The following is a 24,939-nucleotide window of genomic DNA, read 5'->3' on the forward strand; positions in this document are numbered from 1 at the left end:
TTAAAGGAGGGAACTAAATTCCATTTCATTACTATTGAATTTAAGGGCAGAGATTCCTTGAAAGCTACAGCTTCCTTTATTTGCATCTTGAGAAAACTGCTCAAATCTTAGAAAACAATGCTTACTTTCCAGCACCTGACTGCCTGGCTAAGATGTACTAACTCCTCAGTTTGGCAGAGTTCAAGTATATAATTCTAAAAGAATCTTTTAATCTCTATTTTCATCCTGATACTGTGTTTCCCTATATGGTACAAAGGAGCATCCTCAGGGATCAGAGAGGAATGAGGTCACAATCCTTCCTCACCATCCATTTGATGGTATTTTCTGTAAAGTTTATCACTGACAAAGCTCTGAAGCAAAATTCAGAGCTTTTCACTCAGGAGGTCAAAGAACAAGGTTCATGGTTTTGGGATTTCAAAGCAGCACAGCTCTTGCTGTTTTCCCCCTTGTGTTTCCCATCACAAGATCAAGTAGTGGTATTAATATTGAGGGATGACTATTTTCAGATAGGAATTACTGATTACTAGAATGTGAATTTAAAAATTAGGCTTTTACAATGAAAAATTAGCCTTCTCAAAATAAATACAACCTTTAAAAATAATTTCTAACACAAAATCACCCTCACCTCACCTTGGTCAGTCCAATACTCAACTTTGAAGCTGGGGTGTGGCATCCCAGTAGAAGTGTGGATGGATTTTTAGTCAGGGTAACTGATTATCAAGAAGGCCATGCTACTGCCTCCATAACAAAACAAAAATGAAAAAATCAAGCGGGCCTTGAAGTCCCAGAAGGGTCTGAATTCCACTTTATGACCAAGAGGCAGTACAATGCATCACCTTAAACTTTTCTGTTCCTTTCCATAAGCTAAAGATGGCAGTTTGATTACTGTCACAGTTTTCACAATGAATCAAAGTGCACTGACCTGCACCAGTTTCTGCAAAAAGCAGCCCCTGTGGATGAAGGCAGACCTTTATCTCCAGGCAGCTGGAATATGACACTTCTGAAGCTGGGATGCTTCCCCCCACACCCAAACCAGCTCTGAGCTGCCAATTACTTTTTTTATCACTAAATTTAGGGGTCAGCTACAGCAGCCTGGACTGAATTACACAGGGTCACAGTACTTGCAGCATTTCTACATTCATAACAGTCCTCTGCAAATACTTACACTTCCTTAAGAGTCCTGGATGGTAAACATGAATTACTGAAACTCAACAGAGAATGTCTGATAATTGTATTAACCTTGAGGGAGAAATGCTCTGGAACAGAGTGGTTACAGGAAGGCCATAAAACTTGCCTCCCTCTGACTAAGAGAGAGAAAATGGGCAGTTGATGAGAAATAACAGCTTTTCCATCAGCAAGTGTTCCTTACCTCTGCCTCAGGCAGGTGCTCACTCTGCTCACTCACTACTTTCCCTTCACTTATGTATGTGCCAACAAAAAAGCTCATATTCTTTCATTAAAACATGTCTTGCTAGATACACACAGTTCTGCAAACCACACAAGCACATGTACAGTTTTGGGGGACGAAATTATCTCCAATAAAATAAGGCTGGTGAGGCAGCCTAAATCTTTCATGTTAAGCAGCCTCCCTTCTTTGCTAGTTAGCTCCTGTCTTTCCATAGTAGCAGTCTGAAAAGGAATGTACTTTTGCATCCATAAATTGCTGCAGATGTAGTAAAAACATTGCAAAATTTTTGAGAGCTGAAAAACTTGGCTTGAAATTTTTAGACTTGACAGCACAGTCCTTCAGGCTGTAACCCTGAACAGCTGGAGTCATCCTGTTTAATACAAAAAGGCAGTGATTGCATTTTGCCTGGTTTTATGAAACTCTTTAGCTCATTAGGCATTTTCCTCTCAGCTACTTTGCCCTGTGAGACCTGGCCAATTTAGAGTCCTCCCCTCGAGCCACAGTGCTCTCTGTCCTGCCCAGCAGCAGGGGAAAGGCAAGTGTTGGTGCTGAAGCAGCTCAACAGCTGGAATGAAGAACAGGTCTTCCTGGATACCCCTGATGTCAGCAGCTTAAGGCCCCATTGGAACAGTTTTAATGGTAAGAGGAGGAAAATCATCTCTTCCCCCAGGCAGCAGGCAAGAATGTGCAGCTACATATTTCTAGGTTCTGCAACCTGGTATTTCTGTTTATTAACCTGTATCCCTGCAACAAGGCTTGCCAGGACAGCTCTGCACAATGAAATGTAAGGCACATATCCTCACCTCCCTCCCATTCTGCATCAGTAGGGCATCTAAAAAAACAAACCATGTAAGCCATGAACTTCCACCCTCAGTCACAAACCCTTCCCAACATCCCATGCTAGCAACTGCTGGTGTTTCATAAGCTCTTACACCTGGAACACAAGGTGGGGCTTTTTTCCCACTCAGGATGTTAGGTGGGAACTGAAACTGCTGCACAGGCTGATTATCCTTCCAGCTCCACACTCCAAAGCACTACAGTGCAAGAGGCTGAAACACAAGAGAGGCTGGCAAGCCACCACCAGAGGAAATCATAAAATAAAGCAGGAAGATAGCAAGAGGAGTTCCTACCTTAACTGGCCCATGGGAAAAGATCACAGTTCAGATACATTTTTGAGAAACTACCTTAACATGAAAGAAGTGCCAAAAACCGAAGCCTAAAGCTGTGCTATACAACTCAAACAGTCTTATTGCTTCTGGTACCATGTTTGGGAGCCTGGCAGCATTTCATACCTCAATTTCCAGCCTGAGTTTTAATGATTGAAGGAGTGTTAACAGTAACACCTTAACACAAAGTCACCCCAAATCCTGAGAATTGGGGTAAGAATTGGGCCTACAGCCCTTCTCCAGTGCAGAGTACTGATGCTGCAGAGTAGCATGTATTATATTATGGTGTGCAAATCAGCTCTCCTGAAAACTGAAAGGAATTTTTCTGAGCTCAGATGAAAAGTACAGCACCTGCAGTTGTGCAAGGAAGCACCAGTTGGGAAATGACACAGTTGATGCTGTTCCCCCAAGCTAGGCTGCCCCATCAGCCAAGGACCACTCCCTACATCAGAAACCAAAAATGAGGTTTCTAGAAGTTCAACACAAAAGGGCTGCTGAAAACATTACAGCTGAGATGCAGTCCCAATACCACCACTCCAAAAAAACCTGTGGCAAATAGTCAAGAGCAATTTCCTCAAGAGTGCTGCTGATGGGAAGAGAACAAGAAGCCTTCAGTTTGGTGTAGTACCAGTATCAGCACCTGCACAGCTCATCCTTGTTGAGGCCTGACCATCCTGGATCCAAATTCCTCCCTGCAAGATGTTTGCTTTGTTGTTTCTCTGAGGACACTAAGAGCAGACTTTGACATTACCTGTGCAGTTCTCATTTACAGTGAAGACACAGAATATGAAGCACTGGATTTCCCTGTGTCATAGAAATTCCCCTGTGTTTTCTTTTTGATGCTCTCTTAAATCAGAGAAAGAAAAGCTGGAGTAGCAAGGAAGAACCAAATCTGCTGTCACCCAACCCCAAACTTCAGGGCTGAGAGCCTGATACTTTGGTAGCCCACACCCATGTTCAGACAGGGAGAATGTTGACAGAAGGCTTCCTTGTGCCCCCTGCAGATGACATTACCTTTTGATACTAGTCTCATACTCAGTCCTCTGTTTGCTCAGTTCTGTCTTTAGCTCCACCACCAAGCTCTGCAGGGCCCTGGAGCACTGGACAGAGTCTCGGGAAGCTGCAGCTGGGTCACTCTGTTCACTGCTGCTGCTGCTGCAGGCTTCAAACCTGTCCATGCTGTTCTCCAGATCTGCTGTCTTCACCTCGCTCTGAGACAGCGAGCCCTGAGTTACCCACTCGGTTTTTAGGGAGCTTAAGGTGGAGGAGTCACTGGCCCGGCAGGCTGGGCAGCTGCTCACCGAGTCCATCACGGAGATCTCACAGGATGACGTGGACCAGGTGCTGCTGGCCATGCTGTGAGTGCTGAGGGACAGGCTGGATGAAGGGACGTTGTCATACGTGGAGAGTCTCTGGGAGGAGCACGAGTCCTTCACTCGCTCCCCAGAGGCAGTCCGGCGGTGGCCCCGCAGGGAGTACAGCCCGTTCATCAGCCAGTTCCCGCTGGAGGAGAGGTTGGGGATGTCCAAGGATGAGCCCAGCTTCGGGCTCACAGACCGTGCGCCCTGCTGGCGGAAGGAAACCTTCCATGGAGGCAGCGTCTGCACTCTTTTACTGGGGCTGGTGGCGGGCTGGGTGGATTTGCCACTGTGCTCCGGAGGAGTGATTTTCACTGCGGGTCCTGGCGTGGCCTCGGGAGGCACAGCATTGCCAGAAGGCAGATCAGCAGGGCTGGCAGCGCTGTGCTGTGACCTGCCGTCCTCCCCGTCCTCCTCGGAGATCCACTCGACGGTGCTGCGCTGGCGCACGGGCCTGATTTCCAGCTGGCTCCCCTCGGCCTGAGGAACGGCGAAGATCCGGCCCTGCTCGCTGATCAGGACTGTCATCAGCTGCTGAACCAGAGAGGTGCCTGTGCGGGGAAACACAGCCCAGCAGTGAGGACACGGGCAAGGCCTCTGCAGGACTAGCTTGCACCCAGTTTATTGGTCTGAACAGACCCAGAGCTAGTGCTTACTTAAAACCACAAATTTCAGCTCAGGCCTTCTGCTGCACTCGGTGTAGGGAGGAACTTGCAGGAGGCATGACATCTGCATTGTACACACACTTGTATATTATATATACACTTGCAGAGGGTGTACAGCAAGTGCAGGAAGTGCTCACAATTATTTAAATCCACAGAAATGTGCTGCCACTCTTTTCCAGGAGTGGAGCAGACCATTATGAGCTAATAGAGAACACCACTTACCAAACATAATACAAAGCACTTCCTACAAAAGAGGAAAACCTTTAGAGGGGTGAATAAGCAATTCTGTTTTTAAGTATTGCCTCAAATAGAGAATAAGGCAAACATACTCAAGGTTCAAGGCAAGAGCCTGATTTCATTGATGAGTTTTTGACCTAAGAGCAAGATATATTGAGCTCTCCTACCACTTCCATTTTATGTCTGTGAATGCAGGAAGAGAACTAAATGTCTTGAAGATAAGGGCATTCCTAACAATTTAGCTGTCAGACATTGGATATTTCCATTTGAAATGCATAGTTTAAATTTGAAGAGAGACACAATTAGAGTGCTTTTTGTTAAGATCTCATTATCAGTTTATTTCAGAGATTCAATTACCCTGAAGCTAAAAAAAAAATTGAGTCTTTCCACTTCTATGTTACTTTTACCTAACCAACCTCAACTAAGCTCTCAACTAAAATAAAACATTGCCAATCCTGTTATGAGTAAAATGATTAAGTCTAAAAATCCAGCCTACATATCCCAATTTTTCTGCAGTTCGGATCTGTGTCAGTACAGAATTGCAGGTCAGATCACTGTAGTGTTTTTATATGATGATTAGGAGAGACCCAGCACCTACACACAGTACAGGCACCTCTGCCGTGGGATGGCTGCAGGATGAGGTGATCTGAGCCCAGACTTGTCCCCTGTGCCAGCAGAGCAGAGGGCATGCTGCTGGCCAGGGCTGTGAGAGCCGTGCCAGTGCTGGCCCAGTGGCCACTAGGGGAAGTCCCAGATCGCACACAGGCTGATTTCAGCTCTCCCCACCTCCAGCACTGAATAACAAGCACTGCTCCCACAGTGCTCTCCGATTTTTGTACCTTCCACACTCCAGGGGGGGTATCAAATTTACCCTCAATAATATGGTCCACATCTCTGCTGGAGGCTTCGAGTCCCTAAACTACTACAGTGCATCAGTTATGCTCTGAAGTTGTCCTGTTGGCTCACAGTGAGTTGCCATCGTGGATGACACATCTGAATATCACCTGTGAAGAGCTAAAGGCACTGCTGCTGCTAAGGCATGACAATACTGGCCTTCAGTGAAGAATCTGCGTCACACAAAATGCCATGTCAGCTGTCCCTGACAGCAAGGGAGCAGAACCAAAGCCAAGTTCATGCATCCTGGGCACAGCATCTCCATCTGTGCCTAATTAATTCATCAATTCTTTTTGCAATATTACCAAAATCCTACAAAACTTTATGCAAAAACCTTGCTAAAACTTGCACCACAGTAGTTGTATTTCAATGCAGCCTGGGAGAGGAGCTGTATCCCAGCCCTAATGCCTGTTTGCTTGATTGATATGGAAGCAAATAATTTTAAAGCTTCAGAATTTTTACATCCAAAATTAACTGATTTTCAACTCTTTTTTAAAAATTATTATTAGTCTCCTTAGAATACAACACTTTTAAGATACTTCTAGTTCTAGCCACTGTGGCACAGCCAGAACTACAATGCTCTCCTCATGGCCCAGATGTTCTCTGCAGAGAGCTGTATAACCACTGAAATGCACCAACACTAAATGTTTGCAGTTAGGTTCTTAAGCAAAGTGCTTCTGTTTAGGATCAAAAAGAGTTTCAAGGGCACAGAGGCATCTCCACATGGTGGGGAGGAGAGACACTCCCAGCCCAGTGGTGAGTGGGGTGCCAGCTGGAATACCCCTCACAGACCTTTTGAAAGGGATGGCTTAACTTGTTCTGGCTGTGCAGGCAACTGATACAGCTACCAAGGAAAGTGTGGCTTTCCCTTACAGCACCAAAACACAGCTGCTGTGCCATCCCACAGAGCAGCACCTACCTTCCATCATGGTCACTGGATCCTCCAGTTTGGGCCGCAGTATGTTTGGTCCAAATACTGTAGCCAGGTTCTGGACACTCATCTTGTTAATGCTGGAGTGAGCCTGAACTTCATCAAGGAACCTTGAAAAACCCCCCAGAAAAATCAAAGGATGAGGAATTCATAAGTAAGTCACTTCTCAGACTATAGGGATTCAGTTTTGTCCTGTTTTCATATAACCCTGACACCTGAAATGATTCAAGGAATTACTGTAGCTTAGATATTCTGTATATCCCTAGGTCCCTCCTAGTGTATGAACCAGAGAAGACAGAATGTTTTCTGCCAGAAGTAACCACCTAGCAGGGACCCAGCCTTCTACTGGGTCTGAAATGACAGATGTTTGCATTTTTATAGTAATTCTCAAATTACATGGATTGACTTTGGTGAATTTTCCCTTACAGATATAACAGAAGTACTAAGTCATCCTTGCCTGAGAACTAGCCTGTGGAAAGAGCTTTGTGGCTTGGCTTGAATCTAATAAAATACAAATCACACAATCATAGAATGGTTGGAGTTGGAAGTAGCCTTTAAAAATCAACTCCTTCCAATCTCCAGATAAAGAGGCAGCCCAAAAACTGGGAAAATCAGCAGAGATGAAAGGAGACCAGGCTGTGGGATCCCTGGTAATCCAAGAAGAAGCAACTACTAACCCCACTTCCAAACCAGAGCAAATGGCAGACTGGCTATTCTGACTGCATCTGCTACTCAGCCTGTGTCATAAACCTTCCAAGTGTGCAGTACCTGGAATAAGTGTCTATCCTGAGTGATGGGTAGGTGCTTCTGAAACAAACAATATAATATATTAGTATCATTCATGCCTGCTGCCAAGGCTGCAGGTGGCAGCAATTTGCTTGGCTGATCCTCTTGGATAAACCAAGAGCTTCCTTCAGGCAGGCTGCATTCACCTCAAAGTTTTTTAGAGGAGTTGTAACTTACACTTAAGTGGTTTTTGAATATTCATACTTTCAGAGTATATTATTTGCATATAAGACAGCCTCAAAAAACTTAGAGACTTTTCCAAGTGTTAATTAATTTCACTTACTTGCATATGTATTTGAGGAGGTTGTAGTTGGCTTGGGGCAAATTCTTCACCTGTTTAACCAGTTCCTGAGTACCCTGAGGGACAGGAAAAACAAGAAGCAGAGCTATTAATGTAAATGCTACAAAGCAGACGTGACTTTCCTTCAGGACTACAAAGTCCTCTTTCCACAGCTAAATGCTGAAGAACAGATGATAACACAGAGGCTTTGCTTTAGAAGAGCTGTCATCCAGTGGGTCATGCCTTACCAAAAACCTGATGTCCAGAACTCAATTCAGTTCTCAGTGGAAATCCTCCTGTAAACTTTAATGGCTGATATAGAAGCCTCCATTTAGGGAGGCCTGCCAGCCTTTAAAGCTTGCCCACAGCATTGGTATCAGTGCACCAGCAGATGTGCCTTTGCCTATTTGAAGCTTTGAGGCACTGAGTGTGATGCCTTAAGTTTCACCTTTCATATTTTCCAGATTCTGTACTGCATTTACTGTTATGTAATTCTGAATTTCATGGTAAAGTGTTAGCACTTTAGTTCTATTTAGTTCTATTCACAGTTTAGTCAGACAGAACAATTCTTTTCCAGCCCGAGGACCAGGGACACCATTGCAGCCTCAGGCCCAAAAAAAGTGTAAACAGCAAATTGAATGAAGAGAGCAATCTGGGAGGATGGGACTTCATTACCTGAAGCTGTAATTGGACAATTAACCCCAATATGTAAATGTAAAAAACTTAAAAAGTGTGAAAACTTGTGAGACTCCATCCATCTTGGGTCCATCTTGGGCAGAGCCCCAGCCAGGCTATTGCACTGCCCAAGGTGTATCCTTTGAAGGCCTTTTAATAAATACCTACTTTTTTCCTTTAACTCTCTCTAGCCCCTGTTCTAGCCCCTCTCAAGGCACCAAGTGCAGTATAAATACATTGCACTAATGCTCATTTGAGCAGAGGAAAGCTTTTTATTAAAAATGCTAAATGAGTCGAAGTCAACTGCCTCCTTTTTAATGACATACTTCCATTTGCAGTCATTCTTACCTGGGACATATTTCCTCACGGAATTTTTCCTTTCCATTAAAATGTAAGATGACACATCAGCTGAAGGACTGACTTAAACCCCTGAAGCTACTTAAGTCATCTAATGAAAACCTCTGACTCAGGAGGGTATTGTCCTGCCACAATCCCAAATATCATTTGCTTGTTCCTGTCAATGCTGCTGTTGCCCTGGAGATTTATTTATTTTTGGAGACAGCTAAACCTTTTGTGGGAAAACAGATACCAAAGCACCTTTAAGGAAGAATGATAGCTGCTGACTAATAATGGAGAAATTCCAGAAGCAAATGGTTCCAAAAAAGTGCATCTGAACATTCATTTCAAACTCTCCTTGAATTTTTAAGGACTGTTAGGAAGGGAATCCTGTTGGCCAGACTCCTGCATTGTAGTCCTGATTTCTCTGGTCCAGACAAGTCAGAAAGATCTGCAGAGCAGTGCCTATTCCTGCCTTCCTCCTTATTACTTTAAATGTACAGGTAATTTTTAATTCTGTACATCCCAGAACAAAAAAAAGTTCTCTAATAAAAACCCAAAACTTAAAATTCTTAAAAGCAGTAACCATTTTATAATTCCTTACCTTAAACACTATGCTGGTTTAATCATGACAGCCATTAAAAGGCCAGTCTCTTCTGAAAATATCAATCCTCTTTTTTTAAACTTCTAAAAATTTTTCCATCAAGGACAGCTGGTACTGATGTGAAGGCTAAGGTCAGTTGTTCAGGTCAACCAACTTTCAAGTGACAAGTTTGAACCAGAACTAGGTGATCTAACAGACCTAATTCCCTCTTGAATTTTGCTCTGTAACCCAATTTATAAATAGGGAAATCGGGTATTTGGCACTGTATTTCAAGTGCTCTGAATTAAAATGCCATTGGCTCCACTGGATGTAAGAGAAAACTTTGGAACAGAAATTTAAGCAGCTGTGAATAGCAGGAAACATGACCTAAAGGTAAAAGATTCTACCAGAAAGAAAAAAGGGTTCTAGAAATTTATAATCCATGCCTTGTCACAAGGAATCTCAGGCACAATATCACACAGAGAGTATCTTTAGATTCATCGAAGTACAAACACCTGATGGATTAAAAAACCTCTCTCTTCTACTGTAGCATTTATCAGCTCTGCCAGATTTGTCCTTGCCTGCCCAACAGAAGGCAGAGGCTTAGCCTAAGAACATCACAGTGACAAAACACAAGCTTGAAACCTCTCTAGTGACAAACAGCACTGATCATTGGCAGTGGCTGCAGCCCAGCAAGCAATAGGAGCACTGTACTGTTATTTATCACGGGATTTTGCAGAAATAACTCTCACCTCCTTGAAAATGCTGCTTTCCAATGAAAGATGCTGTACCCAAGGATTTTGCAATATATGTGACAGATCAGCACCAATTCAGAGCTTCTAGTTTGGCTGGAAAACTAACAACACTTTAGATGTTCATAAAAAATTCAGATGCCTCTTTAAAAAACACTTGAAATCTTGTGTTCAATCCACTGAATAGCTGTGTGCATCTTCAGAGTACAGGTAGCAGTAAAGGCTAAAATACCACCATGTCAAGGCAGCTCAGACTCAAATGAGATTTTAGGCTTTTGAGGATCTCCCTTGCTCTAAGTTTTCAAACCTCCTCCCAATAACTTGGGGTCAGAACAAAATCTTTCATAATGCTGTAGTCCTGCTGAAATACCGGGAGACCTCAGCACCACCCAAGGTCTCTGTTACGACCCTGTTTGCATTCAAACACCAAAGATGAGCTGGGGGCAGAATGAAGATGAAAAGCAATTTGAATAAAAGTTTAGGGCAGTACTGGAGCTAGGCTAACTTAATAATCACAATAATTCCTATCCCTAGTCACAGTGTAGCCATATAAGGTGCCAACGTTTTTATCCACAAGGCTATTTAGCTGTAAGCAATTCTGGTTTTTTGTGTGTGAGGTGAAGGTGGCCATACAAAACAAAAGTTATATTAAGAGTCCAAAAGCCTCATTCAAAACTTTCAAGTGAAAAATTAAAAGAAAACCATACTTTAAATTAAACCAGTACAATTAACATTTTGTTTCAAAATACTTTTACAAAATAAAACGTTCAATTTTTAAATTCCCTGCTTACCATTATGTGTTAAAAATCATGGTTTCAATGAAAGCATGTTTCCCAGCAGGGGGATTTTCCATGTGGGAGGCGAGTCAGGCCCCACAGGCTAGGAATGACTTTGTGCTGCATTCTGCTCCACGTGCTAGTGTGCACGTACAGCCTCTCCACCCCTGTGTGTGCACTCCACCTTGCTTTCTCAAAAGGTAAACAGCCCACGTTGAGCTTCCAGCTTCCCTGACAAAACCAAAACTACTTATGTTTACAACAGCACCTTAACAAAACAACTCTGTGCTCTGAGCAGTGCTGTATTTTCTAAGTGGTCATTTTGGCTACCCAGTGCTCCCCATTGCCTTCCTAATCTAGAGAGAATTCTGCTCTACAAGTCATTTGAGTCTGACCTTGCTCTCACAGATGTTGCTTCCCAAACTGCTGCAGCCTGTGCAGACAAAATCAGGCAAACAACGTAGTTAATAAGCTGAGCAGTGATGTACAATTATGTTTGCCCAATTTGGCAGTGTCTCTACTCTTGTGCAATAGTGCTTAATGGATCCAAAACTTCCCAGTCTGCACATCTTATGACCAAAATCAAACCAGCTCCACTGCCTTAGAAATGCTGCTGTTTCTTATGAAATAGCTGCTGTGGGGTCTGTAACACAGCACCCTGCAGAGATGCCTGAGTTCACTGAGGATAAGGCAGAAAATGAGCAAGTTTTGGAGGGAGCAGACACACACCTCTACCTCCTAAAATGCAGCACTAGTGCACGGGCACCCTGGTATCCAGAATGCAAGTACATATCCATGTGTGGTAACATGCTGTATCATGCACAGAAATTTGCTTTCTCACAGTTGACTAGAGGTTACATTATTTGAGTGTTACTTGCCTTTTAAAAATAAAAAAACCCTATATTTCCACATATGCTGCATCTGATACATGCAAACAAGCATCTTCCTGTGGGCATCATAAAGGGCAATCTCCACAGAGCCTTCTGCCACTTGAACTGAAAGTGAACCCCAGACTCAGTGAGGAAGAGATTTTACAAATCCTGCCAGACACAAAAACAAGACCACACACAGAAAAGGGACAGAACTGTGGACCACAACTTACAAGCCCTCAGGCCTTTGCTTCTTTAGCAAAGACACAAGTAACAGCCCTTGCAACTTCTTTAAATTTCTGTTCTAGAAGGTGGCACCCACATCAGATCCAATGTGCCTTTGCAATCTGCAAAGGGCTAAGGCAGCACCACAATATGGATGAAACAGATCAATCAAACATATTGTAAATTGTCCTGTTCCATGGCTGCCACAGACTTGGGAGTTTTTTGTCATCCCTTTCCCTTGCCTGAAAACCAAAGAAAAGAACATCATAAGACAGTTCTGGCAAAGTACCCATAGCATTATTCCCCCCCCATTCTAGGATAATACCATAGCCTGCCTTCTCATAGTGCCTTTCCTGTAAGGATCATTGCACTGATCAATACCTCATCCACCAAAATCTTTGGGAAGGAGAGTATACTGTTCTGATACATAAAATGGAAAACACAGACAAAGAGAGCGACTCCATACAGCTTATTAGTGAGTAAACAGCAAAGCTGGGAAAGGAACCCAGATTTTCTCCTACCTTGCATCTCTTGCCAATTGTGCTACACAAGAGCTTAGCTCAGAATAAAGAAGCACCAGGCTGCAAGACTGGCTTTTTTTTTTTTTCTTTTTTTTTTTTTTTTTTTTTTTTTTAAGCAGCAGCCTATGATAACAGTACCAAATTCACAGCTTCAGGAAAACTCAGGGAAAGGATCCCAGAGACTTCACTGATTTAAATCAAGTTTGAAGAGATGAGGAAAAAACCTGTACTACATTGATTCTTGGGAACATCCTCTGAGGAGGTGGATTTGAAGGATCACTGACCTCTCCCTCATCTTTTGAGAGCAGCTGTCCACAAGAAAGAAAGTCTTCGTATTTGGCAAAGGGGATGACAGGCTCTGGCAGCTCTCGAAGGTAAAGCTTCAGGAGGGACGCCACAGTGTGAACATCTGTGTTGCTGCAACAGAGAAGAGGGAAGGAAATTGAGAAACCCACACTGCTTCAAGGCTTGATGCCTTTTGTTGGGGGTGCATCGAGGTCCCTCTTAGGGCCCGGATCAAGGTATGCTCATGGAAAGAAGTTTTTCTGTCACCATTGGTACTAGGCAGGGAGGTCTGCCTGGGAACAAGGGAAATCTCCATTCTGCCAATACAGAAATGCACCTCAGGTAACACAGGCAATGGAAGGGAGATGCCCATGATACTGCTGAAGGTTCTGTGGTTCCTCTGCCAGTGTGGACACACAGCATTGACAACAGAGCTCTGCATCCCTATTCCCTGACACAGAACTTCTGAGCCTCTCACTGATCCTTCCTGATCCTCTCCCCAGCCAGGACACACATACAGCTCCCACGTGCCCAGGTCAATCGTTGAGGAAAAAAAAAGGGAGCTGTATTTCCTCCAGGTTCTCTATTGCTCTTTAGTATGGCTGCCTGGATTGTGGTATCTGGAGTTTCCTAGCCCACCTGTTATGATAGGATATCAGCTTTTTTTCTCTCCCAATCCAGGAATTTCTTTTTCCTCTTCTTTCTCCTTTGCTTTAACGTTGGGGTTGAGGTGTCAGATCCCATGATGAAGATGAACCCTTTTCAACTACCCAGCTTCTGGTTTATGGTGATTCCCCTCCCTCATTCCAATTTTCCTGTTGTACAATGTTTTTAATCATTACAGATGACCTCCTCAAAGGTTTTGGAACTTTTGGAAGTCTAAACAAATTCTGTCACCAGCTCCTCCCTACCAGCCATTGCCCTGACAGTCTTTAAAGAATTTTGAGAAAAATATATCAGTAAACATTGGGCAAGAGAGCTTCAAATCCGCTTTTCTCTTCAAAAGCTGAATCTCTTCTACTTAGTGGGTTTCTGTTTTGGAACACACAGCTAAAACAAAAGTGGAAAAACTACAACAGGAAACTGTGAGCAGATACCACTTACTCCTAATCCTGCTAATGCTATTCCTATTAAAAAGCTCTATCATATTTGAGAATATCACAGTTTCACACAGTGGTTTTCTTTAGTTGATTATAGTGTTTTACAAATGAGATAAGTACCCTTATTATTTATCTTTTTTTTCCTTTAGTGTGGAGTTTCAGGCATGGATGGTGGATCTGACTATCACTGAAAAGCAGAGCCCAGAACAGAGCTTCAGGGTCATTGGCTGCACAAACTATTTCATCCACATAAAACACAGCCAGACTTTCAGTGGCATGAAAATGCTACAGGAGCAGACTGCTGTAGATGCTTCCAAAACAGCAACACCTGGCCTTTCATAAAAACATTGGAAAAGAAATCCTTTTAAAAATAAGTATTTTAACTATCAGTCATCACAAAGGTTTGACCCACCATGGGGCAGGCAGGCTATAAGCACCTGGGATATCACTGTCATTACAAAAGACATCTAAAAGCACTGACTGCAGCTGGGAAATAAGAAAGGATATTCCTTTCACTGCACCTGATTAGGAAGGAAACATAAGGATTTCACACTTCTGCTGTCAAGGTATCCCAGCCACACAGAGAGAAGTTATAGTTATACATAGAGAAAATTATGGTTGCTAGGAGGAGAAGCATTTAATTTAGCCAGAGTGGAACTGCCTCTCCCTACTGCTGTCTGTGGCTACAAATACCTAAGACAGCCTGTATGTACACATGGGGACATGGTGCAAAGAGCAAAAGGCAGTAACTGGGACACCCTCAGCTTTCCACTGCTCACACAAAACCTTTGGTTACTGCAGTACACACTGACTACCCACAAGGCAGGCACTCCTTCCTGGAGCTCCTTAGTGCTTCCCTAAAGGGGACACTTAGCACTGATCTGTTTAGCCAAATGCCTGTGGAAATGAAGGTGCTTTCTGCACCTGAGGTGGTGAGGCACTGGAAGAGGCTGCCTGGAGAAGCTGTGGGTGCCCCATCCCTGGAAGTGTCCAAGCCAGGTTGAATGGGCTCTGAGAAACCTGATCTAATGGAAAGTATCCCTGCCCATGGCAGAGGGCTGGAAGGAGATGAACTTTAGGATCCCTTCCAATCCAAACCATTGTACAATTGAATTTTGCTTTAAAAATGTTGGGTAGAGGCTACATAACAATGAAGTTAGATAAAGCTAAAGTAAAACATGAAAATTAAACTTTCACCCTTAATTAAGCCTTACCATTGATACTCCTGTTCCAGAGTGTAAGCCCTGAATTAAGAAAATTCTAATTCTGAACTAGAACACCCAGACATTCACTTAAAAATACAAAATAAAAATTCAATTTAAAAAAATCAAATCTTTTGTTTAAGAAAAGATTAACCGAGACAATTTGATGATTACAAACTTATTTTTTCATGAAAATATTTCTAAATGTTTGACACTTCCATTTAGGGAGCAAATAGTGTTTGTGGTTAGGAATCAAAGGAAGGAGAATGGGTGGTCTGGGAAGCTGAGGGAAGGGAAGAATTAGAAGAATGTTCCAAATAAACTCTGAAGATACACTTCCCAAGATGAGACCAAACACTGTTTCTGCCCACGCAGGAGAGTGCTAGCTCACCCTGCAGTGGTGGGCAGGGAAGGTATTGGCAGTGTTGAGACTGGCTGCAGGTCCAGGGGAGGCAATCCCCCAAGGTTAATGTGTTGGTAATACACCAGGGTCCACCAGCATCACCTGGAAAAGTGGGGCTAGTGATTCCCAGCAAGAAATGGTGCCAGGCCTCCCAGACAAGATCCCAGATCTAATCTCATTTATGGACCTGTGACAGAGATCAGACCAGGTCTACACAATGCCCTTGGATGCAAAAATCCCTGAAGTTCAAGGTCTCTGTTAGGGCCAAGCCCTATTTCACAAAGGGCTATTAAGCTTTGCACAACGCTGACCTTCACTCCAGGCAGGATGTTCGTGTGACAGAGTGGATGAAATGTTAGTTACAGGGTAGGGACAGCATTTGGCTGGAAGGGCCTTGACAGCATCCACTTTTCTGATCATCTGACTGCCTGAGGGCCAGTGCAGAGACAGCACAGCTGAGAGCTGCCCTTGGAGCACTCAGAGACAAGGGCTGACGCTCTTCCCGTGGGAACCAGTATTAAGATGAGAATCTACAAGTCAGCTGCTGGCATAATGGCCAGGTAAAGCATGTCAGATGGTGATGGCTATCCTGAAACCTGGTGACAAGGAAGAGTAAAGATATTGCTCCAGGCAGATCTACTGGGAGAGTGCAACATCTGAAAGCAGTACATCACCTAGCTCACCTCTGTCATACCCATCTCTGTGATGGGATCTCACCAACTGCTCCCTTTGCTGCACCCACTCTAGCAATGCTTTTCATTCAACATGTGCTTAAGCTGAAACACTGGAGGAGCCCCCCACAGCCCAATGAGCTCTGCTCCACCACTGAGCTGAATAAAGGCCTCCACACCCACCACCATGCAGGAGGAAGCTCCATCAGCACTTTCAACAGAGAGAATGATGGTGTGGAAAGAACATGTAAGCTAGGATTGCCACTGCATGGATATTCCTGGCAGGGCCTACATGTCACACATACAGCCTGAATTTGGTGATGTCGACTCACCTGTCAAAAAGGGGTTTCTCTCCACAGTCAAAAGAATCCTGCAGATCTTTGACAAGGTTGGCTTGCCCAGGCATGCGGAAGAGCCCCTCCTCCGTAAGGCCGCGCTCCCGGATGAAGTCCACGCACTGCTCCACCAGCAGCGGCGCCAGGCGCTGGCCATACTTCCTCTCGGACTGAACCGTGTCCTCCAGGCGCTGCCCAAAGATCCCTGGCAGCAGAGAGCAAGAGACAGCTGGGGTCAGCTTAAACTGCTCCTGAGCTGCTGCTCGGCACACAGGGAGGGAAGCTGTCACACGAGGGGCAGCTTTGTGAAGGTCCAGTTTCTAACAGACTCTGAAGAATAAAGCTATTTTAAAAACAAGAATTACATGATGAGTATTTATTTTTTTCTGCTTAACAGTTCTTCAAACTGTCCTCTGCCCTAAGCTGGTTTATATCTCATACCCAAGGAAGGTGGGCTTAAGGTTATGTTTATGGTTATCCACAACTGTGATGGATTTAGATTAAGTAATTTTGCTTCCATTGCATCTTCCATCCCAAGAAGACCGAAACAAAGGCTACATTGACTTTATGGGACACATTTCCTTCCTACTTATCACACAGCTGCCCTCCACTAGTCTGCAGCTGGCTAGCCCAAAAAGCAGCAATGCCACTAGGAGGGGACTGCTGACACAGCAGAGTACAGTTCTCAGCATTAAAACTGGATATTGTGAGCATTTTCTGCAATCCTGGGAGACTCTATTTCTTTTCCTTTAATTTAATTTGCTGAATGAAAATTAAAAAAATAAATTAAAAAGGCCAACCCAAAACCCCAACACAAACAGTAAAATTAATGCAAAATTCATTGCCCTTCCTACTCAAAAGTGTATGCTGTATTCCTTGGATCTTGAAAATATCAGAAGTACCATATTCTGTAAAACCAGACTGGCTTAAGTTAATTCTCTAGTCAGATCAACTGTAGACATATATAATTCAGTATGAAGCACTGTCTGTTTCTTTGGGAGTATGGAGGTCCTGGCCAACACCAGCTGCTGAATGCCACCTCTGGCATCAGATCTTTGGGCAACACAGAAGAGCCAGAGGTCTTAGTTAAATCCCTACCACTGGGAGACTGCTCCATCTAAAAGGACTGCCACTGAGCTGAGTTCTAAAATTCCAATTCTAGCACCCTACAATGTTTGGTGGAGTAAGGGAAGATGATATCCAAGGTAATCATTTTTTTTGCAATAAAAATTCAGTAAGTGGGGGAATCCCAGATTTACTCCCAGAATTTCAGAATCTACTCTCAGAATTTCAGATGACACCAGATCAGAGCACGTAGAAATTCTATTCAGGGATTTCTAGAGCTACAAAGAGTTTTCAACAGATATCAAGGATCTTTAGATCATTCATTCAACCCTCATTTAAACCTGCAGGTCTGAAAAAAAAAGCAGCCTGCAGTATTGGAGTCACTGTTTCACACCCAATAGCCAGAAGCAGCATTTAATGCTTGCATATACCAGGCCAGGGAATTTGGTAATTTCTGAAGGAATTTAGTAATTTCTGAAGGCTCTACTTACCTTCCCCCACTAGTGACTATATCTTTTTTTTTTTTTTTGGTGCTACATCCATGAGAGGCTGATAACTCCTGGTAGGACATTCCCTAACCACTGATCACTGTTTTTCATAGGAGACACTGTGCCAAACCATCCCTGCTTTCTATATTCAGTCCAACCCTGCTGAATCCTCAGTGAAACAAACATTTCACTATCAGTTTCAATTCATTGAACCAAAGCTGCAAGAAGACTCCTGAAGTGCAGTTTCCTTTCCCTGCCTGTTTGTTATACATCAGAAAACAGAAACTTTCCTTACACCACAGCCTACACAACTGCATTACAGCATCAAAGCCGGAGGGCTGTGAAAAGCCTCAAAGGAAATTCCCTCATCCTGGCAGGAGGGCATGCCCTGGAGCATGGGAGAGACTTATCTTTAGCACTGTATATGTTGGGTTTATTTCAGAGTAAAGGTTTTGCTAGTTCTTATTTCTTATCTCTTTGAATTTTCACCGAGTTGGGTGTCTCTGAAGTCAGTTTCCTGGATAGGGAATCTCCTCCTGCTTTTGCATGGATTGCTTTATAATCCTATCATGTAATCCCTGCTGTCATGATGAGGCATATCTATTTCCTTAAAATGATACATGTCTACTTTTCTAGATGCAAGACATATAAATTCAGGGAGGTCAGGATGTGGCACGTGTCAGGGCAATAGCAGCCCTCATTTCTCAAATCCCTACTTGCTGAATCTGTTTCCTAATGGGTCTGTGTAGAGAAAACTCTGCGAAAGAGGTAAATGCTCTGCATTCCCCAGGCATAAAGCACATATACAGAGCTCTTCTATAAGCTCTTGCTCAGATGTTCTGCACTTAACTCAGATCAAGGACAAAGGCAGTCAGACACACACAGAAGCAAGCACATCCAGAACAACTGTATGCATAGTTTCCACTGAAAAGAATCTACTTTTCCCCAGCCTTGACTGGTCTGTGCTCAGCAGCATCTCTAGTACATGTCAGGCAACATCAGTCCTTGCCTTCACAGTCAACTTGGATCACAAGAGCAGAAGATTTCTGTAAGTACAATCTACCTGTGAGTGACTTCTGGAGACAAGTGGACTAGAGTCAAACAGAGAGACCAGTGACACAGAGATTAAGGAATGTGATGCTAACAGAGGTAGAAGGGTGATCTCCTCTGAGACTCAGATGGACCCTTCACAAAGACAGTATCACCATTGCTGTGGGTGTCTCCTGCACAGACAGATGCTGGGGATCCCATCTTTCCTCCTCACACCTTGAGGTCAGTAACATTTTTCTCCTTGATGAAAACAACAGTCTTTGGAGGAAATAAAGGCACTAAAATATTCTTATACTGCAATATTCTTCACCTCCCACCTATTTCAAATAAGTAGCAAGAAAAACCAGGCATGAAATCAAACATGACTGAGGAAGAAGATGATCTACCTATCACAGGATGAGTGAAAGAAGCTGGCACAAGTGTGTTTCTTTTTGTGTGACAGTGTCTGCTGAAGGGCTGTGCTAGTGAGATCACACAGTCTGCATGGGTCATTTCTTGGTGGGAAGAGGACTCAAGCCATTGGCAGGGTGAAGCAGCCCAGCTCTCCCAGCTGCCTCCCACCCTGGTTTGGCAGCCCTGCTCTGACCCAACTCCAGTTGCAGATCTATGCCTTTCACTCTCCCTTGAACTTGAACCCTAATTTCCCAGGGAAGCACTAGAAAGCACCAAACATTGCTCAGATAAAATATTTCACCCAGGCTAAGTCTTTTGCTAACTGCAGCTTTCTCTTTGTTGCATTTTTCATTTACACTGCAGCACCATGCTTTTTCTTTCTCTCTATCCTACTTTTTTTTTTTGCTGAGCCACCACAGATGCTGCTCAGAAGAAAAACTTCACCCAGGACAAGTCTTTTGGCAGTAAGAGCATTGTGGTTGATGTTAAGAGAGAAAAAGTACAGTGTTACAGTTAGTGGGACTGGAAAGTTTGCCTTGGAGAAATTGTTCATCTGTGCAGTGGCTGCAGAACTTGTCCATGGCTTAGAAAAGAAAAATAGTGTTAAGGCTCATAGAAAGAGCAAGCTAAGAGCTATTTATGGAGTGGGGCTGGAAAGGGACTGTCAAAGGGAAGTTTGAGAGGCTGACAGTTCCAGGCTTGCAGAAATCTTTCAACTGGGCATCTGCTGCTTGATGAAGCTCAGGAGAATTATGACTTGGGCCCTCTCAGTCACACTGGCTACAGGCTCAGCAGATGTGCCTACTTCAGTCTCCCAGTGCCACGCAGGGCAGACTGAGGACCTGGTGTCCTGTGACTCTGTATCAATAGTGGCATTTCTGTCAGGTCTCAGAGCTTGCAAAAGTGATGTAGTAAAACGTCCCTGAAACTCCCAGTACATGGCAAGGTCTGTGGTTTGCTCCTGTCAAGGAGCAGCAGTGTGGAGCAGTCACTCACAGCCTCATCTGCTGGCTCCTCTAGGCACAGTCCTGTTTTCAATCACTGCGCCCTGCAGCTCAGACTGAACTTGGCAGCACTTCACTCCACTTGATGATCCCTCTGGAAGACATTAAAGTCTTTTTCTTCATTCTAAAGAAGGGGAGCCAGTGCCACACTCCAGAGTGAAGCTGGAAATAAAGCCAAAAGTGTGCTAGCAGCCAAAGGGTTAACTTTCCTTGTCATACCCTTATCTATAGCTAAGCCCTTTTGTTTGGTTTCAAAGCAGAAAAAAACTCCAGCATGCCTGGAACCACATCCTTAATCTCAGAAAGATTCAAGAGATACAAAAAAAAAAACCAAAAAAAACTACAGAATTTCTTTCCTCTACTCCAACAAGCTGCCTCTGTTCTTTAAAGATTTAGGTGACTCTTTGTGGAAAAAGCAAGCCAGGAATGATGTACTGACTAAGACACAGACAGGCTCTCTGTCCTGGCCTGAACAGCTCACCCACCAGCTCCAGGCATACAAAGCCTATACATTCAGCTATGCTGTCCAGACATGCAATGGGCAGGAAAATATATGCTCTCTGCTACATTTTTCCTCATCAGAGGCTCATAGTTCAACCAAAATAAACTAAAGACGGAGATAAAGTCAGTTTCTGAGCAGATTTTCTTCATACAGAGGACTAAGGACTCTGCATCTGCTTCAAGTGTGGAAAGTGCAGGCTGACCTCTGTCAGCTGCATGCACACACAGCTTATTGCACACACGTTAAGAGATGTGTGGGAAGTTAATCAGGCTTACACCTGGCTGCTGCTGTACAGCACACAAACACCCGCGCATGTGCTGCCTCACAGACAGGCAGTTTGTGGATGTAAAGATTGTGTACGTGCTCACCTGCACAGGTAATGCCTGCTTTTACCTTCCCACTTGCATGCTTAAGTTCCCATTTATCTGTCCCTCTCACACATGAAAGCACTGAGAAAAAAATCACGGGCAGACAGTCAGAAATGCATATGCTTCCACAGCACAAAACACACACAAATCTTTAACTTGCTTCCCCTCCCCTAGCCCACCCAAGCACAGAGTACATGAATTACTGCAGCAGCAACAGAAAAGAGTTTCATGGTAGGAGTTGTATGTACCTAAAAAAGATAGTCCTGAACAACTAAACAATCCAGCCAGTAAAAGAATGCAAGAATGGGGAGGGGGGGAAAGGAAGCAAAAGACAAATAGAAATCAAGAAAAATTGACAAGATAACTTGCTCAGAGTCACACAAATGGTACAACTTGGTCTCTCCTGACCCCATTCCCAGAAAGAGCAGTGTCCATGTACTAGAAGCTGGTTGCTTTCATCCACATACATTGATTTAAATATTCTGCATATGTACAAAGAGAAACACCTCTCCCCAGAGCTATCTCCATATGCTAGCCTGGTATCCAGGAGTATTTTTGGCCATAGACTGTGTCCTTCCCACTCTTCCCCCTTTGTAAAGTCAGCTTCTATTTTAGATTCTTAGCCTCTCTCTAAGGCTACACTTAAATGTCTGCTTTTCCTCTAGCAAAAGAAAACCGTAACAAATCCAAACTCTGGAAAATGGTCTCATACCTCTCGTTCTTGTGCAGCACTCTGCTACATGACAGGCGCTGAGCTTCAAGCAGAAACCGGGCAGTGTCAGACAGCAGGAGCGGCAGAGAAAGAAAGTCCTGACTTCAGGCATCAGACACATTCTGAGTCCCAGCGCTGGCAGCGTTCCATGCACCCGGCGCTGCGGAGCACCGAGCAGCCCATCTGCCCTGGGAGATAATCTCGGCAGCACATCTGGTCTGAGCTCCACAACTCGGCATTAATTATGACTTGTGCAGAAAGCATTTGAAATATCCAATGGGATGCAGAGCTCCCCGCGCGGGGCAGGGGAGAGGAGGGAGACAGGCAGGTAGGGTCTTGCCCACCCTCCACGCGGCCGCCAATGTAAACAGCAGCTAAGTATGGGTCACAAGTTTTAACAAAGGCATCCCCCACCGGCTCTGTAATATATTCATGCTCTAATTGCTTGTCAGATCTATTCTAGATAGCTGGAAAAGCTGAGCAACAGTTGCTGTCTGCATGCCACACTTTGGATCCTTCCTGATACAGGCAATGTTACTGTGCTGCAGGCAACCTGGTGCCCTGGTCTGGCCTCACATCTGCTCTCAAAGCACCAGAGGCACAAACCTCGTTTTGGAGGGGAGCATTTTCCCACAGTAGCCTTAGCATGCTCTGAGAGTACCTCCAGAGCTCTGGGACATGTTGGAAAGTCTAACAAAGCGTAGGAAAAGTTACACTCCTTGACCTGTGCAGGTTTTTTGGTGCTTACTGCCTCTGCTTTAGCTCTTTACAGAGGAGTTGCCTGAATTAGCTCAACTGAATAACTGATAGAGGAAGGCACAACTCCTTCCACGTGAACCAATACCCAGGCCCTTGCAGGAAAACGTTCACCCCCTGCTCCTGCTCTCAGGGTAAGAAGCATGTCATTAACAAAAACGCTTACCATGCAATGCCCTGTGCAGTTATACAGAGGTCAGGCCTCAACCCATTCACAAAATGCACTCATGTGACTGCAGATCTGCAGCAGTCACCATGCAAAACCCCTGCACCAGGATTCTCAGTAGTTTTAGCAGTATTTGCTAAGTTTTCTCCCTCTGCAGGAAAAGAAACAACCAAAAAAATCCCTGTATGCAGCTGCTCACCTGCTCCAGCTGTTAAAATGTCAGTGGTCACTCTACACAGCACATTCACCTGGACTTAGTGGCCACCCCTTGCTTAGCTACACTGCAACCCAGTTTGAAAACACATGTCCAAGGAGATACTGACACAGAAGACAAGCCTTGAGATTGAGCTGACAGTGCTGTCTCACAACAAACTTTTCTGTATTCTCCGTTTTGACCAAAAGCTCCTGAGGACAAGAGCACCTCTCATGGTAAGTGAAGGCAGTACCAGGATCAAAAGCTTCAGATCTTGAACATGGTGTGATTCTTGGGGCTGTCATGTGCAGAGCCAAAATCTGGGACTTTGATGATCCCTTCCAAATTAAAATATTCCATGACTGGCAAGATAGTAAGTATTCCCTAGCTATTTATGTACACCCTAAGTAGCATGGCACAGCTGGACACCAAAAGCCCAGGCAATACACTAGACAGTATTTAAAGCACACTAAATATAGTTTAGAAAGTGGTGGAAATCCTTAAACCAAAGGTACAATTGGGGTCCTGAGTATCCTTCACCCTTTTATTATCCTCTCTTCCCTTGTGGTGAACACAGCAGACTGCAGGTTGGGGGGAGCCTGCCCACAATGCTAACTGGTGAGCAGGACAAATCCTCTTGCAAATGGCTGAGACACCACCAGAATTAATTTCTGGCACTACTGGAATAATACCTCAAATTGTGTCACATCTGCTAATAACATCCTGGAGCCTAGGACTCAGTGTTTGGGATGGGAGCACAGGAGATAGAAAATGCAGACTTTTGTTCTTCCATTCACTTCTCCATTTCTGTTTTCCATCTCTCAAAACACAGGAACAAGGAGGTATCCAATGAAATAGAAAGTCATGCTGTTTAACATGGATATTGTTAAACCCAAAGTATAATTAACCTGTAAAATTCACAGCCTCTCTGTGCCCAAGAACATAGCATGACTCAAAGACTTCAGCAGAACTTAAAATGCTATGAGATGATGAAGCTGATGCAAACTCTTCTCCAAAAGAGCAAACACAGCTTTGGTGAGAGGAAAAAGCTGGAGCACATGCTTGCTCACATAAACATCAGAACTGAAGCAGAAATGGCACCTGCTTCAGTGCTGCCCCCTGCACAGGGGAGCTCTGCAGCTACAGGTGTCCTGTGACAGCAGCACTGTGCTGCACACTGCACAAGTAGCACCTGCCTCCTTATATGAAGCCCTCAGTCCTTTTAAAAACATGGTGTTAAAATTCATGACTTAGACTATGGAATATGATGAGACTGGAATAAAAATCACTATATACATATATATATATATATAAAATTTCTTCTGTGTTTTGGATTTGCACATCACACTTGGATCCTGCTTTCTCTGTTAACCACATTTGTCAAAAATGAAATCCAAGGTTCACACATAATCACTGGATTGCAGGAGCTGCAGACTCCAGAAGTATACCTGATACTGCAAGAATAGCAATAGAATGCAAATAATTTTCCACATTGCATATAAAATGTCATCGAAGTTTTCACCTGGAGATCTCCCTATACACATGTGCCAAGGAGAGAATGAGTAATGGAGACTCAACTCCCTCTTTCCCTGCTGGCATGAAGTTGTTTAAGTTTAGAAAAGTTTAGTAGCTCTTATTTTCCAAAAAACAGTTTAGGATTATAAAATTGTTCAGACATTACCCCTCCCATGAAGTTGCTGCTGTGGAGCTGGAGGCATTTTCTTTCCCAGTGTCATTGCAGGGGGAGAGCCCCCAGCTCTCACGAGCTAACACCAGTGCAGTTA

At 44.0% G+C, this 24,939-nt stretch overlaps 1 protein-coding gene across 9 annotated transcripts in view; it reads right to left on the reverse strand.

Moving 5' to 3' along the window:
• The window catches only part of ARHGAP22 (Rho GTPase activating protein 22), a 123,211-nt gene that overhangs the window by 1,026 nt on the left and 97,246 nt on the right, over positions 1 to 24,939 (reverse strand). For 4 of the 9 annotated variants that reach the window (XM_056494603.1, XM_056494601.1, XM_056494602.1 and 1 more), the window contains 5 exons: positions 16,456 to 16,663; positions 12,747 to 12,879; positions 7,729 to 7,802; positions 6,648 to 6,769; positions 3,589 to 4,483 (listed from right to left, as the gene is read on the reverse strand). In XM_056494603.1, the coding sequence (XP_056350578.1) occupies positions 3,589 to 4,483; positions 6,648 to 6,769; positions 7,729 to 7,802; positions 12,747 to 12,879; positions 16,456 to 16,663 (1,432 nt within the window). Of the gene's footprint in view, positions 1 to 3,588; positions 4,484 to 6,647; positions 6,770 to 7,427; positions 7,467 to 7,728; positions 7,803 to 12,746; positions 12,880 to 16,455; positions 16,664 to 24,939 lie in introns of all 9 variants that reach the window. The other 5 variants (XM_056494606.1, XM_056494605.1, XM_056494604.1 and 2 more) reach the window with 2 other exon arrangements.

The sequence above is a fragment of the Oenanthe melanoleuca genome, chromosome 6 (assembly GCF_029582105.1).
Source record: "Oenanthe melanoleuca isolate GR-GAL-2019-014 chromosome 6, OMel1.0, whole genome shotgun sequence".
NCBI lineage: Eukaryota > Metazoa > Chordata > Aves > Passeriformes > Muscicapidae > Oenanthe > Oenanthe melanoleuca.